This window comes from Amphiprion ocellaris, chromosome 5 (assembly GCF_022539595.1).
Source record: "Amphiprion ocellaris isolate individual 3 ecotype Okinawa chromosome 5, ASM2253959v1, whole genome shotgun sequence".
NCBI lineage: Eukaryota > Metazoa > Chordata > Actinopteri > Pomacentridae > Amphiprion > Amphiprion ocellaris.
In genome coordinates, this window is record NC_072770.1 from 20,998,411 (window position 1) to 21,017,063 (window position 18,653).

General features: G+C 39.1%; 4 protein-coding genes and 1 non-coding gene across 9 annotated transcripts in view; all 5 read left to right on the plus strand.

The window, feature by feature from the left end:
* LOC111577864 (paxillin) overlaps positions 1-4,522 on the plus strand; it is a 31,519-nt gene extending 26,997 nt beyond the window's left edge. For both annotated transcript variants that reach the window (XM_035954667.2, XM_023284345.3), the window contains 3 exons: positions 1,303-1,384; positions 1,487-1,635; positions 1,743-4,522. In XM_035954667.2, the coding sequence (XP_035810560.2) occupies positions 1,303-1,384; positions 1,487-1,635; positions 1,743-2,009 (498 nt within the window). In that variant the 3' untranslated portion in view covers positions 2,010-4,522. The remainder of the gene's footprint in view (positions 1-1,302; positions 1,385-1,486; positions 1,636-1,742) is intronic.
* A 2,493-nt stretch (positions 4,523-7,015) lies between these two features.
* rplp0 (ribosomal protein, large, P0) lies at positions 7,016-10,514 on the plus strand. The gene is made up of 8 exons (XM_023284324.3): positions 7,016-7,065; positions 7,373-7,480; positions 7,765-7,940; positions 8,500-8,587; positions 9,235-9,381; positions 9,560-9,745; positions 9,855-9,995; positions 10,288-10,514. Exons 2-8 carry the CDS (start codon positions 7,427-7,429, stop codon positions 10,441-10,443), a joined length of 948 nt encoding a protein of 315 aa, XP_023140092.1. The 5' UTR covers positions 7,016-7,065; positions 7,373-7,426; the 3' UTR covers positions 10,444-10,514.
* On the plus strand, positions 8,999-9,128 carry LOC111577868 (small nucleolar RNA SNORA63). The gene has a single exon (XR_002746951.1). It is a non-coding gene; the product is annotated as a small nucleolar RNA SNORA63 (small nucleolar RNA).
* A 1,520-nt stretch (positions 10,515-12,034) lies between the features above and the next one.
* Positions 12,035-15,159, plus strand: golga7 (golgin A7). Of its 2 annotated transcripts, none has more exons than XM_023284327.3 (6): positions 12,035-12,166; positions 12,661-12,783; positions 12,867-13,019; positions 13,410-13,511; positions 14,010-14,068; positions 14,227-15,159. In XM_023284327.3, exons 1-5 carry the CDS (start codon positions 12,158-12,160, stop codon positions 14,055-14,057), a joined length of 435 nt encoding a protein of 144 aa, XP_023140095.1. In that variant the 5' UTR covers positions 12,035-12,157; the 3' UTR covers positions 14,058-14,068; positions 14,227-15,159. The 2 variants fall into 2 exon arrangements, with proteins under 2 accessions (XP_023140095.1, XP_023140094.1); XM_023284326.3 differs by having other exon boundaries at positions 14,259-15,159.
* Positions 15,160-17,052: 1,893 nt separating this feature from the next.
* r3hcc1 (R3H domain and coiled-coil containing 1) overlaps positions 17,053-18,653 on the plus strand; it is a 28,650-nt gene continuing 27,049 nt past the window's right edge. For all 3 annotated transcript variants that reach the window (XM_055010683.1, XM_055010684.1, XM_055010685.1), the window contains exons 1-2: positions 17,053-17,192; positions 17,514-17,632. In XM_055010683.1, coding sequence (XP_054866658.1) covers positions 17,547-17,632 — 86 coding nt within the window. In that variant the 5' untranslated portion in view covers positions 17,053-17,192; positions 17,514-17,546. The remainder of the gene's footprint in view (positions 17,193-17,513; positions 17,633-18,653) is intronic.

Sequence of the window (18,653 nt, forward strand, 5' to 3'; positions counted from 1 at the left end):
TACCTCCATGTTCAACTGCAACATTGTGTTTAATTTCCATGTGACATATATAAAATACAGGTGGACTATTTCAAGTTGTTCTCAACCAATTAATATTACAATGAAATATATAACTGTTGATGCTTTGTAATTAGAAAAGTAACGTCATTACATTTTTAATGAGTAACTGATTACAGTTTTCAGTAATTTGTCCAACACTGATGCGAACGGACTCTTCTCTCTTACTTGTCAGCACTCAGTCTTATCTACATAGTGACACACTCCCATTGGGGTTTTTTTTCCAGCCACTGCTCATACACACACACACACACACACACACACACACACACACACACACACACACACACACACACACACACACACACACACACACACACACACACACGCAGTGCCAGATGTACTGGGAGGCAGGCAGACGGAGCACAGTGGACCTAAGCCAGGGGAAAGGCCAACATGAGTCACTGCCAAGGCTTCCTCATGCACTGCTTGACATCTAGTTGATGTGGCACTTCTTGCTTCCTTTCTTTCTCTTTATTTAATAAGTGATTTTTGACCTTATCTGGCTTTTAGTTATGCATAAGCATTCCACCTGTGTATTACTTCATCCTCTGGAGATCTGAGGGGGACCATAGAAATTTTCATCTTTTAGGAAAGAAAATTCTAAAAAATATATAATGCTAACTTTATAGAGTATGTGCATGTTTATATTAAACTGTCAGAGCTGATTGTGAATTGCTCATTTCTAGATTTTGATTTTATTTGCTCGTGCTCAGTGACATACATTTCTTTCGGAATATTGCTGCTGCAGTAATATTTTTCATTTTAGCCATTTTGTGTCTGCTTCCACTCATACAGATAGTTAATAGTGTTTAAAACGGCCCTCTTCAACATCTCACCCCCTGGTGGCAAAGCAGTGAATCACTTTTGCTCTGAAATGCCCAGAAATGTGTAACAGAGGTTTGCAGTGAGTCATTGTTGCCCTGGTTGAGAAATTGTGGGTGCTTTAAAGTCTTGTGTTGCATGGACGTCGCACTTCCAGCTGAAGAAATGATATCAGCCCTGGAAAACATGAGCTATCAGTCTTAACATTCCAGCACTTCCACTGCCTCTGCGGACTTTGCCTGCCCTCTCCTGGCCTCTGAATCACTCGTGTTCATTTCTCCCATATTGACAGATATATATGCCTATGTGCTGATTTCATTTCAGAGTACCATTAAAAAACTCATCTTTTTCCTCCACTGATTGATCAGAACTTTAGGAGATTGTGAAAGACTGACCATTTGCTTGTCCTTTGTTCCACAGAAAGTAGTGACAGCTTTGGACAAGACTTGGCATCCGGAGCATTTCTTCTGTGCCCAGTGTGGAGCCTTTTTTGGACCAGAAGGTAGGCACTACGATCTCTGTTGTGTGTTTAATCAGAGTTGTTTTATATACTGTATTAATAAGTATGCAGTGTGACATAGCGTGTGTCTTTGCTGCCCTCTAGGTTTCCATGAGAAGGATGGAAAGGCTTTCTGCAGGAAGGACTACTTTGATATGTTTGCCCCTAAATGTGGTGGTTGTGCCCGTGCCATCCTCGAGAATTACATCTCTGCCCTCAATTCACTCTGGCACCCTGAATGCTTTGTGTGCAGGGTGAGTCACTGGACGTGTCTGCAGTTAATCTGACTGAAAAGGGAATCATCTATCTGGGTTATTACGTGTCAACGCTTCATCATACATTTTTATCTCGTGTTTTCCAGGAGTGCTTCACGCCGTTCATCAATGGCAGCTTCTTTGACCACGACGGCCAGCCCTACTGTGAGGCGCACTACCACGAGCGGCGCGGCTCGCTGTGCTCCGGCTGCCAGAAACCAATCACTGGCCGCTGTATCACTGCCATGGGCAAGAAGTTCCACCCAGAGCACTTTGTGTGTGCTTTCTGCCTCAAGCAGCTCAACAAGGGCACCTTCAAAGAGCAGAACGACAAGCCCTACTGCCACGGCTGCTTTGTTAAGCTCTTCAGTTAGACTGCATGTCTGTGTGCCAATATGTGTCTACATACATCTACACATTGATTTAAATGTCTAAATGCATACGTGGATGTATGTGCCCTTACATGTCTATGTGAATCGGTGGTTTTTCAGACAGAGGGCGTCTTTTCGATCGCATCAGAAAAAGGGTGAGAGAGGTCTCTGATTATTAACTCTTGACACTGAAGGGACTTCCCAACCTCTCAGGCTTGGCATTTCACACTTTTACTAAAGACATTTTTTTAACAGAGCCCAAAGAGATTTTTATTTAGAGTTTTATTCCTGCGTGCAACAGGAACAGGAAAGAGAAAATGCTACTTTGCCCTTGTGTGTGTGTACATAACAAAGCATATGAGAATCAAGTTAAGAGCCCTGATTTGTATATTGTTTTATTCCCCCATTGCAGGGCAAGACCTTGCTTCATATGGTGATGAGCCTATGTTGACATAGTTTTATGCAAATATGAGACAGTTGCTTGATTGCATGGACCATGGAGAGTTGACTTTTGAAGTATGTTGAGTGTTGAATACTCAGTGCTTGGCCAATGAGTGTTGAAAAAAAGATGTATTTTTCTAGCTTTGGAAACTATTGAGGTGCCATTGAAAATAACCATGGAAATGCTCCATACGTACACATTGAACCCTTCCTTCACTTCTACTAGTTCAACCTCTTTGCACACTGACAACAAATCTCTTGATGAGACCATCTTAAGGTGCATTTATAAGTTAGTGTCATCAAGATATTAATTCTTATTTTTCTACGGTTTTCCTATAAAAATTAACTCGGATGTTTTCTCCGTTTCAGCTCACGTTTCATTCACATTTGTATCTCAATTACTTCCCACTGAAAGTGAAATCAAATCAAAATCTTTTTACCTGTTGTAACTGTTTTTACTTCACTACTGCGACTTAAATGTGTCATTTACATTAATAATGTTCAAATATAATGAAACTGCTGCAACTAATTCTATCAAAATGTAGGTCAATAAGAATAATTAATGTGCTATTGTTAGAAATGTTTTCAACCTTTGGTGCAATTTATGAGAAAAACAAGCCAAAACAAAGGTGTTTGTCTTTACTCTAATTTTAAAGTGGAGATTTTACTGCTGTATCTACCCACAGTTATCACACAGAATAAGTTGAAAGTAATTTTATTCAGAAAAAAATATGCTTCATTTCAACATTCTTTCAATTTTACTGTTGCTACTTATATACATTTATCACTGTATTCAATCTATTAATGAGGCTGCTTAAAGATATAAAATGTGTTTATGCTTTTCAAAGCATGCCAATTTCTTTTACGTGGAGTTTTATCAGCACCAGCTGCCATTTGCTGTTACAATCAAAATCTAAATTTGTATACCTGTAATACACTCAACTTTGTGACAGAACTGTGTTTTGTCACTGTTTTGATGAAAATATATATATTTTTGAGCTGTACACTGATATGCAAAGAGCTGGCTCTATTGGCATGTAGCCTAACAGTAGTTTACCCTGGTCTCATTCCTACACACACACACACACACACACACACACACACACGTACCAGCTTAGATTCCAGTGTGTCAGATGTTCAAGGAAACGCAGTCTTCGATATGTTTTTACTATGAATCATGAGCTGTGATCCTGCTGTCTGAATGGTGTCAGTGCAAAGCTCACTGACGGAAGCTGGATGTTAGCGTTAGCTGGTCAGGAATCAGAATACGACACCAAGCCAGGGCCAAGCCTTTAGCAAAATATATCAATAACTCATCTTACTTTGACTTGTAGCTGTTTTTGCCTTATATGATACATTGCGTGGGTTTGTTTGTTTTTGGAACGATACTGCTTGTCTTTAATTTTGATCCCTGTGTGTGCAAGGAGTTAATACACAATATCCACCTTCAGATTGTTTTGAATTTGAGAAGATATTCCTTGTGTTCTTGTGCCAAATGTGTCAATGCAATAAGGTCTTATACACTGTGGAGCTCTCAGCCTTTCCTGTTATTTGACTCTTTTCAGGCTGAGCTCTGGGAGAGGCTTCATCTGCTGTGGTGCATCTTAACTCCAAACTATACACTGTAATAGACAAGCCAATGAGAAACCCGCTGTACTGAGTCATTCAGCAGACAGTGTAGTGTTCACTTGTAGCGTATTCAGATTTAATGGCATGTAGCAGGGGGAATGTGGGTGTTGGAAAAGACTTCAGCATTTGCTTCATCGGTTCAACTGTGCGCCTGTGGAAAAAATAAACAGGAATTAAGTTCATTTTGATCATGTATATTTATCTTCTTACTGCCTTATAGTTTCTGCTTCTGTCAAAGAATTCATGAAAAAAAATCACAGCCTTTTACAGTTAATGTGATTAAGTGAACTTTGTAAATGGAGACATATTCATGTGATCTTTTCCTATTTGAATTTACCCATGAGCCATAACTTTTTCTGGCTCTAAGTGTGGATGAGGTGTAAGCCTATGTGGCTGATGATTACACACTGATGAATATAACTTCTGCAAATAAAATATAAAGTGTTTATTTCTTGTGTTGCGTCATCACTTTTCACACAAATTGTTTCCATTCAGTTTTTTTGCATGAAATCTAATATTTGGCACACAATTTCAAAGAGCTGTAGACATTTTTATGAGTCGAATGCTAAAAAAATGACTGGCATGGACTTTAACGAAAAGGTACAGTATCATTATATAGGTTCTAAAAAAAGTCATAAGGTGCACTTTCAATTATCAGAGTGAAGCAGGACATTTGGAATACAAAATACAGAATTACGTTACAATGAACAGATGGCCACTGTCAGAAGTAATTCAAAAGAAAAACATCTTCTTGATAAGCAGCAATATGTGTTCTTTGTGATTTCCTTTCTTCATCATGTCATGAACCCTCGTTTTGCTCTTGTGATCCTGGTCAGGGGAGGACCTCAGGTTGAGAACAACTGGTTTCATCTGATAATGACAAGAATGGCAAGGCAACGTATCTGTCCAAATATATCTGAGATTAAGTAGAACTATACATAAAGCTCAACAGGGCTGCACGTAAACATTACTTTCACTGCTGATTAATCTGCTGATAATTCTCTCATTTAATAAATTACTAATTTGACCTATAAAGTATGAGAAAATGGTGAACAATGTTAATCAGTGTTTCAAAGCCCAAGATGACATTCTAAAATGTCTTGTTTTGATCACAACCCAAAGATATTTAGTTTACCGTCACAGAGGACAGAAACCATGAAATATTCACAATTTAGAAGGTGGAATAACAGCGTTTAGATTTTTTTTTTAATTCCTTAAAATGATAAACCAGTTCTCAAAATAGTTGGCAGTTATTAGTTCACAACTAATCAAACAATTGTTGAAGCTCCAAAGCTCAGTGAACAATGTGATTCTCTCTGAATGTCCATGCAAAATATTTTACAGTAACATTTTACATGACCAACATCAAAAGATTATTTTGATCCTGAGTCTTCACATGTCAAACTGAAATCTGTCAAAAGTCCAGGTGGCAAAATAATTCAATACACTTGACAAACACAAGGGCAGGACAACACATCTCTGTGGCGACGACAGGTCGTGACCCCAAGTCTGTACTTGGTGAGAACCTGAAGTTTGCCAATAAACTCTGAGAGATGCGGCTCGGGATCCAAAATCTCTAAGTCTTCCAGGTCCTGCAGTTGGTGAAGGTGTAAGAAATCTTTCTCTGGCACATGTTTATGACGAAGTTTGAGACTTTTGAGCTTCCTAAACAGTTTTGGGATTTCAGCAGTGTGGTGTCCCAGATGTGAGGGCCAGGGGTCTATGTGGAGGTGGAGGAGATTTGGGAGCTGCACTGCAACAGCTGCCATGTCCTCTGACGATAGTCCTGCAACACACAGCGTGAGACTGGTCACGGTGGCTGGAATGGAGGTGACATACATGTTAACAGGCGGGCCGTGGACAACGACCAGGGTTGACAGCTGAGGGAGGTCATGCAGCCATGTTTTCAGGTGACACACAGGTGATGGCCATATTTCCTGCTTGTAGAAAACAGCAAGACGGTTCAAACCAGACATACACCTCATCGCATCATCTGGCATGGCATGATCCGTGCAGTCAATGAGCTCCAAACTGGATAAGGTTGAAGCTTGTTCTTGTGCTCCTCCTAATGGATAGGAGTTCAATCTGTGTAAGGCACAAAATATATGCACAACAGACAAGGAGAGATGCTTCAGTTTGGGCAGGCAGCCACGTATGGAATGAATGATCGGAACTGCTTCTCCAAAGATTCCCATCTGATGACAAACCAGAGATGTCAGATTTGTAAACTGAGAGATCACAGAAATGAAGCTGCCCAGTGATGTGGTGGGAAATGTAACACTGCACATGTTGAGGTGAGTTAGCTGCTGGGGTTGAGACATGGTGGAAGCATCTAACAAAAGAGCAGTGCGGCTGTTTCTTATCACGAGACGCTTCACATTTGGAAAGTCCTTCAAGCAGTTGAGGGTCTCCTGGGAGCTTTGATCGATCACCACTGTGGTGAGAGCAGGAAGGCATAAGGCGAGCTGCCTCAAGTCCTTCGCTTTGCTGCTTCTCACCACAACACTGGAGAGTTTTCTGCGACGAAGAGTGGCCCAGAATTGACTGTTGTACGAGCCTTTTTTAAAACCCAGAACTATTGTCCAGTCTTTCCAAAGAGACGCGTGGTCAACAAGTCTCTTGAAATACTTGCAGGATGCTCGGACGTTGAACTTGTCTGCCACTGACAGGTAGCCAAAAATGTGATTCCAAACTTCAGACGGAAGCTGTAGATGCAGCTGTGCCATTTTTCTGCTCTGCTAATAGATTTGTTTGCCAGTTTGATAACACAAGCATCAGTTTTAACGTTACAGGAAGTCAGAAATATCACCCTTTACACCACGCTAGTTCCCTGAAGTTAACACGGAAATGGCAGATATGATTGACACAGAAACCATCCAATAGCAGTGAAGCTTACGCCCTTTGGCCCACTGTGATTGGTTATTTTTTTGGTATAAATCCTAACGATGCCCTTTCGCTTCCTCTTTCTTTCACGCGACCCTAACGCGAGGTAAGGTTTTTTTTTACTCAGATGTTTCATGAACGTTAACTGTTAATTATTGGAATTATATTGTATAGGATTTGTGGACGCACTAGATAAACACATATACTGTTTACTGATATGTATTTTAGGTCACGTAAAGGTACCGTAAAGCGGTTTAACCAAGTGTGGCCTGTTAAAATAGCTAGCTGGCTAGCTGCTAGCTTGTTACTAGCCGGCTAACGTTAGCTGGCGGCCACATGTAAAGAGGTGAATTGGACTTGTATGTTTTATTTTTAAAGTATGTTTACCAATTATTTTTATTTTCTTGCTTTAGATACTACCTTGTCTTTAAACCAGCTCCTAAGCGATCCTTGGAAGCACTGCAAAGATGCCCAGGGAAGACAGGGCCACGTGGAAGTCCAACTATTTTATGAAAATCATCGTAAGTGTGATTGGCACGTATGCGTCTGTGTTCACTCACGATTGCCCATGTGTAGTATGCATGTAGAAATATCTAGCGGCACAAGCTCAATAGTGTATTGCTAAATGAACATAATGTTATTATGTACAAAATGATAATGTGTTATCTGTTTAAGACTTGTTTAATTGGGCTATTTTTGTAAACTTTAATTTGAAGATTGATGCATCTCATTTTTTCTTTGCAAATGTTATACTGTAGACTCTCCTCTGTTGAAATTAGGCTGACATACAGTGGTGTGTTTGCAGCAACTCCTGGATGACTATCCAAAATGCTTCATTGTGGGTGCAGACAATGTGGGCTCCAAGCAGATGCAGACCATCCGTCTGTCTCTGCGTGGAAAGGCTGTGGTGCTGATGGGCAAAAACACCATGATGCGCAAAGCCATCCGTGGCCACCTGGAGAACAATCCTGCCCTGGAGAAGTGAGTTTACAATTCTTCTGCTTCTGCTACTTTGAACCACCAGCTTTATGTTAACTAAGCAGAATTTAGTTAACAATTTGTGACAGTCTGCTTTTGTTTATTTTTGCCTTTATTAGGTTTAGATGAGTGGCATTAATGCCTTTGACCACTCATTTACTGCACGTCTGACAAATCCCCCCACTAAGGTGATGGATGCTCCATTTTACTGGGCTCATTACCAGATTTGGCCTATGGCATTACTAATTTTTCCATGATGTCAAATGCTCATTGCAATACATTTCATCAAATATTAGAAATGAGGCATCTCAAGTAATTGCGTTCAGGCAGTTTGTGATAATTGTGAGGGACCTGTAGTTGTGTAGCAGGATAGTTACAGTGCAGCTTGTGTGGTGCTGTATTGTCGTTCCCCCTGCTAACAGTAACATGTTTCCAGCTATCCCTGTCTGTCTACTTCCCCCGACAACCAGGGACGCAAGGTTTCAGACACTTGGCAACTGCTCCACATTTGTAGAATTGATAACCTGCTCGCATATTTAACACAGTCGTGTGATTTTTACAGGCTCCTGCCTCACATTAAGGGAAATGTGGGCTTTGTCTTCACCAAGGAGGATCTGACTGAGGTCAGGGACATGCTGTTGGCCAACAAGGTAAGAGTTTAAACAAGAAACTGGACTAAAGAGTCTAGAAAAGAAACGACCACATGGTGAGGGTCATGTGATTGTAGACTACACCCAACTCATACTCTGAAATCGCCACATATTTGAGCTTGCAAATCTCAAAATAGAATAACTTTCATGAGGGTAGATGTTTTACAAAACTGTATTGACTAGAGTAGCCAAGTTTACTTTTACAACCCGTGAAGCACTTAAAGTACAAACTTCAATTGTATTTTCACAAATACACCAGTGCTCTACACTTCGAAACAAATAAAAAAAACTTTTAGATGTAGAAATTAATGGTAGCTGGTGTCTGCATTCAATAGTCAGTGCTAGTAGATGGTTTTAATGTTATAATCAAAGTAGAAAAAAAGTGATTGCAGTACCACCTTTATTGTCAATATGCAGGATTAGTTACAATACAGCTTGTGTAGTACTGTATTGTCGTTCCCCCTGCAAACAGTAAACTGTTTCCTCGCTATCCCTGTCTGTCAGCATCTCTTGACTGCCAGGGACGTAAGGTTTCAGACATTCACAAACTAAAATCTAAACATTGACAAATGTTGGCCATGTTCAAACCTGCCCTTTAAGATTTTGCTCTAGAAAAGTACTGAAAGTTCTACTGTAAAATACCACAGGTACCTGCAGCTGCCCGTGCTGGAGCCATTGCTCCTTGTGATGTGACTGTGCCAGCCCAGAACACTGGTCTGGGTCCTGAGAAGACCTCTTTCTTCCAGGCTCTGGGTATCACCACCAAAATCTCCAGAGGAACCATTGAAATCTTGGTGAGTTAAACTGTACTTATGTAAGAATATGTGCTTGATTGACAGAAGCATTTGTTTCATGTTAGATTATTTCCAACTCCACATGGGCACTTTAACTTTTTGAAGTTCTAAGCTTTGTACCAAACTGAATGTACACCAGATTGTTTGCAGATGGTAACCAACCTTTCTTTCTCCCCAGAGTGATGTCGGTCTGATCAAGACTGGCGACAAGGTTGGTGCCAGCGAGGCCACGCTGCTCAACATGTTGAACATCTCACCTTTCTCCTACGGACTTATCATCCAACAAGTGTATGATAACGGCAGTGTTTACAGTCCTGAGGTGCTCGACATCACAGAGGCTTCTCTGCATGTCAGGTTCTTGGAGGTGAGATTCAGTGATCTACAAAAACATTCCCACAGCTAAATTCATTATGATCACTTGATTTTGGTTGCATCTACAAATTGTCAGTTCACCAAACTTGTGAATTCCCTAGGGTGTGAGGAACATCGCTAGTGTCTGTCTGGAGATTGGCTACCCCACTTTGGCCTCTGTCCCCCACTCCATCATCAATGGATATAAGAGAGTCCTGGCTGTCGCTGTGGAGACAGACTACTCCTTCCCTCTGGCAGACAAAGTATGATTTCTTTACACATCATTATATAATAAATTATGCCCAAAGCTAACTTGCAGGATTGGTTTTGGTGTAGCTTGTGTAGCGCTGCATTGTCAATCACCTATAAAGATGTTTCATTATCAGTATGTCTTGGTTTCTGATCAGTCAGGGACACTTGGTTGCAAACAGCCCTTGAAAAATTCCAAATGGTTATCTGTAATACCCAACTCAGACTTTAATCTGAGTTTTGTGTTCTTAGGAAACTACTTGGTATAGATGGAAAACTAATCTTGCACCCTTTTTATCCCCGCAGGTCAAAGCCTACCTGGCTGATCCATCTGCTTTTGCTGCTGTCGCAGCACCTGCAGCAGCCGCTGAGACCGCTGCAGCTCCAGCTGCTGCCAAGGAGGAGGCGAAGGAAGAGTCTGAGGAATCAGATGACGACATGGGCTTCGGTCTGTTCGACTAATAAAATACAGCGAGCAGAACCAGATTTGAGTCAAATGACATCATGATTCAATAAAAACATCCTAAAATCCACATTCCTTGTCAAGTTGTGTATTTTGGCATGTCACAGGAAAAGCAGTTGTGTAAATGACTGCACTCCCTTCAGGAGGTTCTGCTGTTCACACTGGTTAATTTAAGAAACTGGAGGTTATGAAAGGCACTAGATATTGCAGTATAATATATATGTGAATATGTGTGTTTAATAGTAATGAGAACATTTAGCGATTTAGACCTTAGAATTAGTCTGTACTGGAGATGAACCTTTATGTAACATCAGACGTTTTTCTTCAGGAAGCCCGTCAAACCAGTTGAACACTTCCTGTTTGGGTGTGTCCTTTTTCAAAATAAATTACAGAACAGTGTTGGCATTTGGCCAATTTCATGACCCGTCTATATTTGCAAATGATTATAATGCATAGAGCACTTGCATCACAAAATATGGTATTTGTAGATGTTTCAGCAATTTGTTACTTGTGCTAAACTATAACAGCAAAGCCTATCTTAATATCGATATGCAGCAGATGATGACTCTTTAAATTAGTTTTTCTTATTGAGGCCATTCCATGTAAGAATAAATCAATCTAGAAACAGTTTACACCTGGCCCCCAGAGTCACCGTATTTTTTTGTTCAGTAACTTTTAGTATATAAAATGAAGACCTGCAAAAATGTTTACATTAATATTTACATTACTTGAAGTACATTTTCATATTTTTTCTAGCATTTTTCAGCCCACATAATTCCATAGTTACAGGAGATAGACATTCAGTTTAAAAATAAAAATCATTTTAACTTCTATTTCAGATGTCACAGTTTCATCTTTGAGCATCAGTAGCATGGGAGCTATCATAGTTTCAATAGCAAAGCTGCACCAGGTTAATGTCTATGACAGAGTAATAGAAACAAGCACTGGCGCCCTGGATGTATTAAAAAAAAACTTTAGTGTAAATTTCCAACAGGCGTATCACCATGTGGGACAGGTGATTGGTCAAAAAGTGCACATTTTGTACCTACATTTTGTCACCAGGCTCCTCTTTCATCCATAATTTCTTGTGTTAAAATGATTTTCTAATATAGGTATATTTTGACATTTGCAAATTTTGAATCTTGAGATTCTGTTTAATCAAGGAATTAAAATCATGCCAACCCTGGGTGAACAAGCAGTGTGCATGCATATCCATGTGTACAGCATGTGCAAATATACCTTATGATGATGTCATGCTAGTTTTAAAGTAAAATGTGACATGGCTACTTATATATACTAAAATTAAAAGATTTTTCATGGAATGACCCACAGCATGCAAAGGAACACCAATTTTGGTAGACATTGTGTTAAAAATCATTAGAGCTCTTGTGTTCTGTATCAGTTTGGAAGTATCACCTTAAATTTAAATATTTATTAATTGGAAGTACTGCCAGTACTTTTTGTCTAGTTGAGTTAATTACATTGAATAGTTATACAGAACTTTTTTTAAATTTCAAAATCTGTCCATTGTCCACTAAAAACTCGAATTCAGAGAGGACATTTAGATAACTCTCAAAAATAAGCAAAGATATAAATAAATTTCGCACTGAGCTGCTAAATATGACCTGATGTAGATATCGGCTTTTATTTTGAAAGCAGTGGGCCTGGTGCAGCAGCGGCAGATGCGCAGCAGCTTCAGGAGGCACGTCCGCTATGGCTGAGGTAAGTTTTTAAGTTTATTTCGCTTTTTCAAGATTGACATGTATGTAGATATGTAAATAATTAACTAATTTCACCCGTTTATGGTTTCTTGTTGCTGTGGGCGATAATAAAGGGTAACATTACCATACTTTACAGCGGCGTTGATGGCTCAGCAAACGTAAGCTAGCGTGTTATTAGCTAACGTTAGCTCATAACAGAAGAGGATTGTAGGGTGGAGTAATATTTTACTAATTTCCCATAGAGTCAATATTACATAGATGGCAGCTGTCATCAGATTAGGTTGGTACAAGGAAACATAATTCATGTTGTGGTGACTATTAGCTTTATAGTAGCCTGAGTATGAATAAGTTATATCTGGCTAACGTTATATTAGCGTCTTCATTTCCCTCAGAGTTCAAATGTTAGCTAGCTTGATAATAAGTGCTGCTGTTGTAATTATTCCGACACATACTTTTTTAGCAAGCCAGTCGTGTAAATTTTGATTTCTTGTCCAGACCCACAGCTTACAGGACCTCCAGCAGCCAGCTGTCTCCTCCAAGGTGTTTGTCCAGAGAGACTACAGCTCAGGAACCATATGCAGGTTCCAGACCAAGTTCCCCTCAGAGCTGGAGTCAAGGGTGTGTACTGAGTTAACTCTGATGATATATTTGTTTTCTCCGTACTCCGAGATTATGGATATGAACTGTTGTTGTGGTTTCAGCTCGATAAGCAGCAGTTTGAGGAGACGATCCAGACTCTGAACAACCTGTATGCAGAGGCAGAGAAACTGGGAGGGAAGTCATACCTGGAGGGTTGTTTGGCTTGTCTAACAGCTTACACCATCTTCCTCTGTATGGAGACGCACTATGAGAAGGTAACATTGCTTCTGTGTTATGCTGTGTATGGCGTCAGTTGTCATTTTCACCAGGGCTGAACAGTTAATTTCAAATTGAAATATCGTTTTCAAATAATCCTACAGCCTGTCTGACCGGGGTTTAAACTGTTGTGTCAATAGTTTTACCAAATCATGACATCCTCTTTCTCTATAAGTTAGATGTTATCTCGTGTTAACGCTCCAACACGTGCTTTAAATTTAATACACAATGATTATTCAGCTTCAAGTGAACTTTTAAAAAGCTTTATATTGCAACTAGATATTTTCCACAGTTCAATCAACATTAAGTTTGACCCCTTATTTATGGGCTCACCTTCGCATCAGCAATAGCTTACAGTTGAATTCTGCTCTCTTTTTTTCTGTGTACAGGTGTTAAAGAAGATTGCCAGATACATTAAAGACCAGAATGAGAAGATATATGCTCCCAGGGGCTTGCTGCTGACCGACCCCATTGAGAGAGGCCTCCGAGTTGTATCCTTAACCTGGCAAAAGTCAGAAAATCAGAATGACTGCTGGGGCTAACTGACAGATGTCTACAGAATATGCAACAGTTGTTGCACAAGACTTAACCATGTATTTTCTCTTTTTGTAGGTATTTTTGGTCTTTGTTATGACCTGTCCCCTGATCAACCTAATAAGATATGGAAGTTCACTTCTGGGAAGGAATATTTTGGAACTTAGATCAAATAAGCCATATCTATAAATTTTTCTGCCTGACCCACCCAAAAATATTTGTGCCTACAGGTTTGGTCAGGATAATTTCTTGTCAATTTGGTAGACACCTAAGCTAACATGATTCTAAACTGGCAAGTGTTCACTCAGCTTTAGACAGTCCTTTGTGATTTGAACAAATAGACACAGCGAGGATTATCTATATTAATTAAAGCAGCATTGTTATAACACAATGTGGGTATATAAGAAAATATGCATGTGGCATTCTGTACTTTCCTTAATTAGCTTTTTTTCCAGGTTGAAGTGACTATCTTTGAAGACAGAAGTATTGGCTCTGGAAGATAAAATAATCTCGGGTATGTTGTCTTTTAGCTGCATTGTTAATAATGTGTAAGCACTTGTAATTCTATAATTTCATAATGACTGCAAACACTTAGGTTTTGTCTGGACTTAAAATGAACCGAAGCAACACTGAAACTTAATTTGTTTTTACCTTTGTTTATTTGTCCAACAGAATTTTGCTTCTTCTCTTCTTTTACTGTGCAGGCTGATGACTCTCACCAGATATTCCTCATCTATCTGACAGCACATATTCAGACTTCTGCTCCACCTGAATTATGTATATAATTTTATTCTTCCTTTTCTCTGTTATTTATAAGTACTCAAATGTCTGGCTATCCTAATATGTTTGTAAATGTGTTTTTCATGTCTTTTTATATACGCGGCGATGTATAAATCAGGACCTAGTTGATCAAGACCAGTCTTTACGATTAGTGCCATTGTGTCAAATGCCACTTTTTGACCACGGTAATTGTGAGTGATTTGACGTGTGTATCGTAAAACAAATGATGTAAGGTCAAATACTGTGTAGTCGTCAAGAATTTAGATAGAAACTGGTTGGGTCGAAGATGTTGGCACAGTGTGTAAACAGTATGGGTAGTTCTCAACAGTATTACCATGATGGTTGTGGCCTTTGTTGAGGCAAATGTTTTTTTCTCTGTGCATGAATTTGACCTTTTTTTTTTAATGGGGAATCATATCTTGTTGGAGATTTTTGTGACTTCTAAGATGAAGCATGTTTACTGTTAATAAGTGCATCACTAAATAACAACACCTAGTACTATTTGAGAAATGTCCCTCTCCTCTGTGACATACAACAGGTGCACTAAATCTCCCGATTCATGCTTAACAGTCCTGCTACAGGTTTCTCAAAAGGTTTACTATCCATGTTACAAATGTCATCCCTGTTTTCATTATTGCCAAACATCAGACATTGTAAACCCTCCACAGATGATTGTTGTAGGTGGTGTTTGATACAACTGGTCTTCTTTTCTTACAATTACTCTTATGTTTTATCTAAATAAATAGTCGTTTGCTGAAATCTTTTGATTTCCAATAGTGTTTGGACCTTATTTCAAACCTCAAAATAAAAAAGGCTTTAAAGAGATTGAGAAGTTCATTTATTCACTTATTCAACCCTTATCTAAGTCAGAATACACTGAAGTATGGAGGCCTCATTTAGAATGTAGCTGAGAAGGAAAGTAAAAGATGTAGGCACACAAAAGAAACTTGGATAGCAATAAGAATATTTAAAGGCAAAGCTAGTAAAATAATATAGATTCTTTGGAAGATCTTAAGACAAATTGATCAACTGTAACAAGAATAGGTGGAAGTAAAATAAAGTGCAATTGAAAAATCAGAATTGCCCTAAGAATAAAAATGAGTCAAGCTTTATATTGTTCTGCAGGTTATTCCAGGTTGGAGGTGTGTAGTGAGTAAAACTGGATTTTCCAGGGTCAGGAAAATATTTAAAGACAGCCATGAATGAATGTAAGGGGTAAAGATATTAAGTAAAGACAAATCAGGTGGAAGAGTATGGTACATGCGCAAATTGAGTAACCAAAAGTGAGTGACCATGCTAGAAAGAGACTAGCAAATGAGGCCACCATGACACATATGACCCATCTGAATAAGTTGCAAGCTTCAGCACCTGAGATGGGAGTGACTTTGCAAACGAGCTGTTTCCCAGCTTCTTTACCTCTCAAAGATTTATCTGGGAGTGGCAAAGAGAAAGTCACTGCTGGGGAAAAAAGGCCAATATTTAATCTTTGCAATAAGGTATGTGGGAGAAATCAGTAGAAGAAAGTTCTTTGGTGTGATGAGACCAAAATTGAGGTTTTGGCCATCTGCTTAGATGTGATGTTTGGTGGACACTAAATGCTGCGCATCATCACAAACATACCATGCCCACTGTGATGCATGGTGGTGGCAGCATCATGATGCAGGTCCTGGAAGGCTTGTGAAGGTAGAGGGTAAAATGAATCATAGGATTGTACAGGAAATCCTGAAAGACGACCTGTTGCAGTCTACAAGAGAACTGTCTTGGGTGAAGACTGTTTTCCAGCATAACAATGACCTAAAGTATACAGCCAGAGCTACATAGAATTGCTTTAAAAACTACAAAGTGAATGTTCTGAAGTGGCCAAGTCAGAGCCCAGACCTCAATCCAATTGAGAATTGGTGACTGTGCTTGAAAGGGGCTGTTCACTCATAATCCCCATGCAACATGACGGAGCTTGATCAGTTTTGCTGAGGTGAGTGGGGTAAAATAGAAGTGTCCAGATATACAAAGCTGATGGAAACCCATCCACACAGGCTCAGTGGTGTAATTGCAGCCAAGGGTGTGTCTACTGATTTGAAGAGAGTCAGTACTTATGCAATCAAGCATTTTACTTTATGAATTGACATTGATTTGTAGAAATCTGTTTTCACTTTGACTTGAAAGAGTTTTGAATTTCTTTAAATAAAGTATCTATCTATCTATCTATCTATCTATCTATCTATCTATCTATCTATCTATCTATCTATCTATCTATCTATCTATCTATCTATCTATCTATCTATCTATCTATCTATCTATCTATCTATCTATCTATCTATCTATCTATCTATCTATCTATCTATCTTATACATTGTTGTAAAAAAAATAAAAGCCAAAATATATTGGGGTCAAAACTTTTTACTCACTTCATCATTCCATGTAACTTAAAAAAAGTAACAACAACAAAAAAAAGTTTGTATATGTATATTATAATAAAAGAAAACAGAGGCTTATTTTGTGCTGACAAAATGTTACCTAAAAATTTACCCAACTTTTAGGGAAGGGTAGGTTATATAAAATTAAAACTTGGCAATTTCCCTAATGTGAAAGGGGGCACTTGGTTTTAAATCACCGTCTCTATATAAATTATAAAACTAAGATAATATTTTCAGTCTGGTTTAGCTAATGTTGAAAGGGACTTTAATTCTGAAGAAGTCAGAGCGGATGTCGACGTTAAGAACAACATCAACAACAGAAATATCTGTTTCCGGAGGCTAGCTGCTGTTTGCTAGCTGCTGAAGCACTGCTGGCGGTGACTTTAACTATGTTTACCTGCGACACTCCGTCCACAACATTTCGCTGAAGCCTCAACCTCAACGGTAAGACCAGCGGCTTACCACTAGCTTCAGGTAGCATCTGCTAAAGTGACATTTAACGGCCACGTGTGTGTGTACACCAGGCTAAGGTAGATGTGTTGTGAATTTAACTCCTGTTTGAGGTCACTAATACTGAAAAACCAAATAGTTTTCTACGCTTCTTCAGCCAGTAAAGGTGGTAGTCCTTTCTTTAACCTAGCTAGTCGTACCTGCTAGCTAAAGTTGCTAGTAAAACGTGAATTTGCCTTTAGCTTGTGGCTGATTGGTTTTGACGTTAGAACTGGTTAGGTGAGTTAAAAGTTAACTTGACATTACTGTCCACAGCACCAGCTCTTCTCTATCCACCCTGGCGCCAACATGTATTCTCCGATGGAAGAGTGTAAATTCGTGCATTGTGTCAAGGATGAGCTGTGGGCATACAGAGAGAAGAGCAACCGAAAGAGGTAACGCTTATATTCGTTAATTTAATGAGCACCCTGGTCGCTTTCAAGTGAAATTTGCAGCCTAGATGAATGAGAGTCATCAGCAATAAATGTAGTCTGGATTTTGACAAAACGTTAACGGGAGTTGTGGTTGAATTTGTTGCTGCCAGCTGTTGGTAGGAGTCTTCACACTAGGTTTATTAAATGTCTGCAGAATCAATATCAGCATCTCCAAAGATGGATAGTTGCAAGCATTTACACACTTGGAACAACAGCAGCAACTTCATTAATTACTTATGCATTATCCTGACAAGGGGACAGAATCAATCAGGATCTATTTCACATACTCGAAGTCACAGTTGAAAAGCTTCAGTTTAATCATTTGTTACATAGCAGCTGTCCTTGAGTTGAGTCCTGAGCCCCATCACAGCAGTCGAGACATTTTTACTCAACTTGTGGTAATGAATAGAACTTTCCTTGTTAGTAGTTTATAAATATACTAGGCTACTAGTTATATCGACTGTTTGATAAGCCTGCTATTAGTTTAGATTTAGACGTTTGTTTGCTATTGCATTAGTATGTATTATAGCTACATCACTTAATGTACTGTCCAAGTTCACAAGCATGAAAAATGAACTTGTCTCCATCACTGAGGTGGGTATGCCCGAATAAAGCTAGTGTTAAAGTAATGTTTGTCCGATTGACAGAATATTGTTAGTTGAACAGACTAACGAAGCCACCTGTGTTACGTGTCCTATTTCTGAAAGGTGTCTTAAGGAAATGCACTACTGAAGTAGCAAGAAGTGAATTTGTACCACTTAATCAAGTTACGTTATTTCATTTCAGTTATATGTTTGTTTCATTTGACATCTTCCTAAAGTCTTGTAATCATAGATACACTGTTCAACCAAAACTACAGGTACTGGAGATAAAAATGGGGTTGTTAAATTGAAATGAGTGTTTGTTTTCTACTCGATGACAGGAAAACGACTGTGTAATTGAGTCGTGTCAATGTGTGAATTTCTATTTTACAGGTACAGTT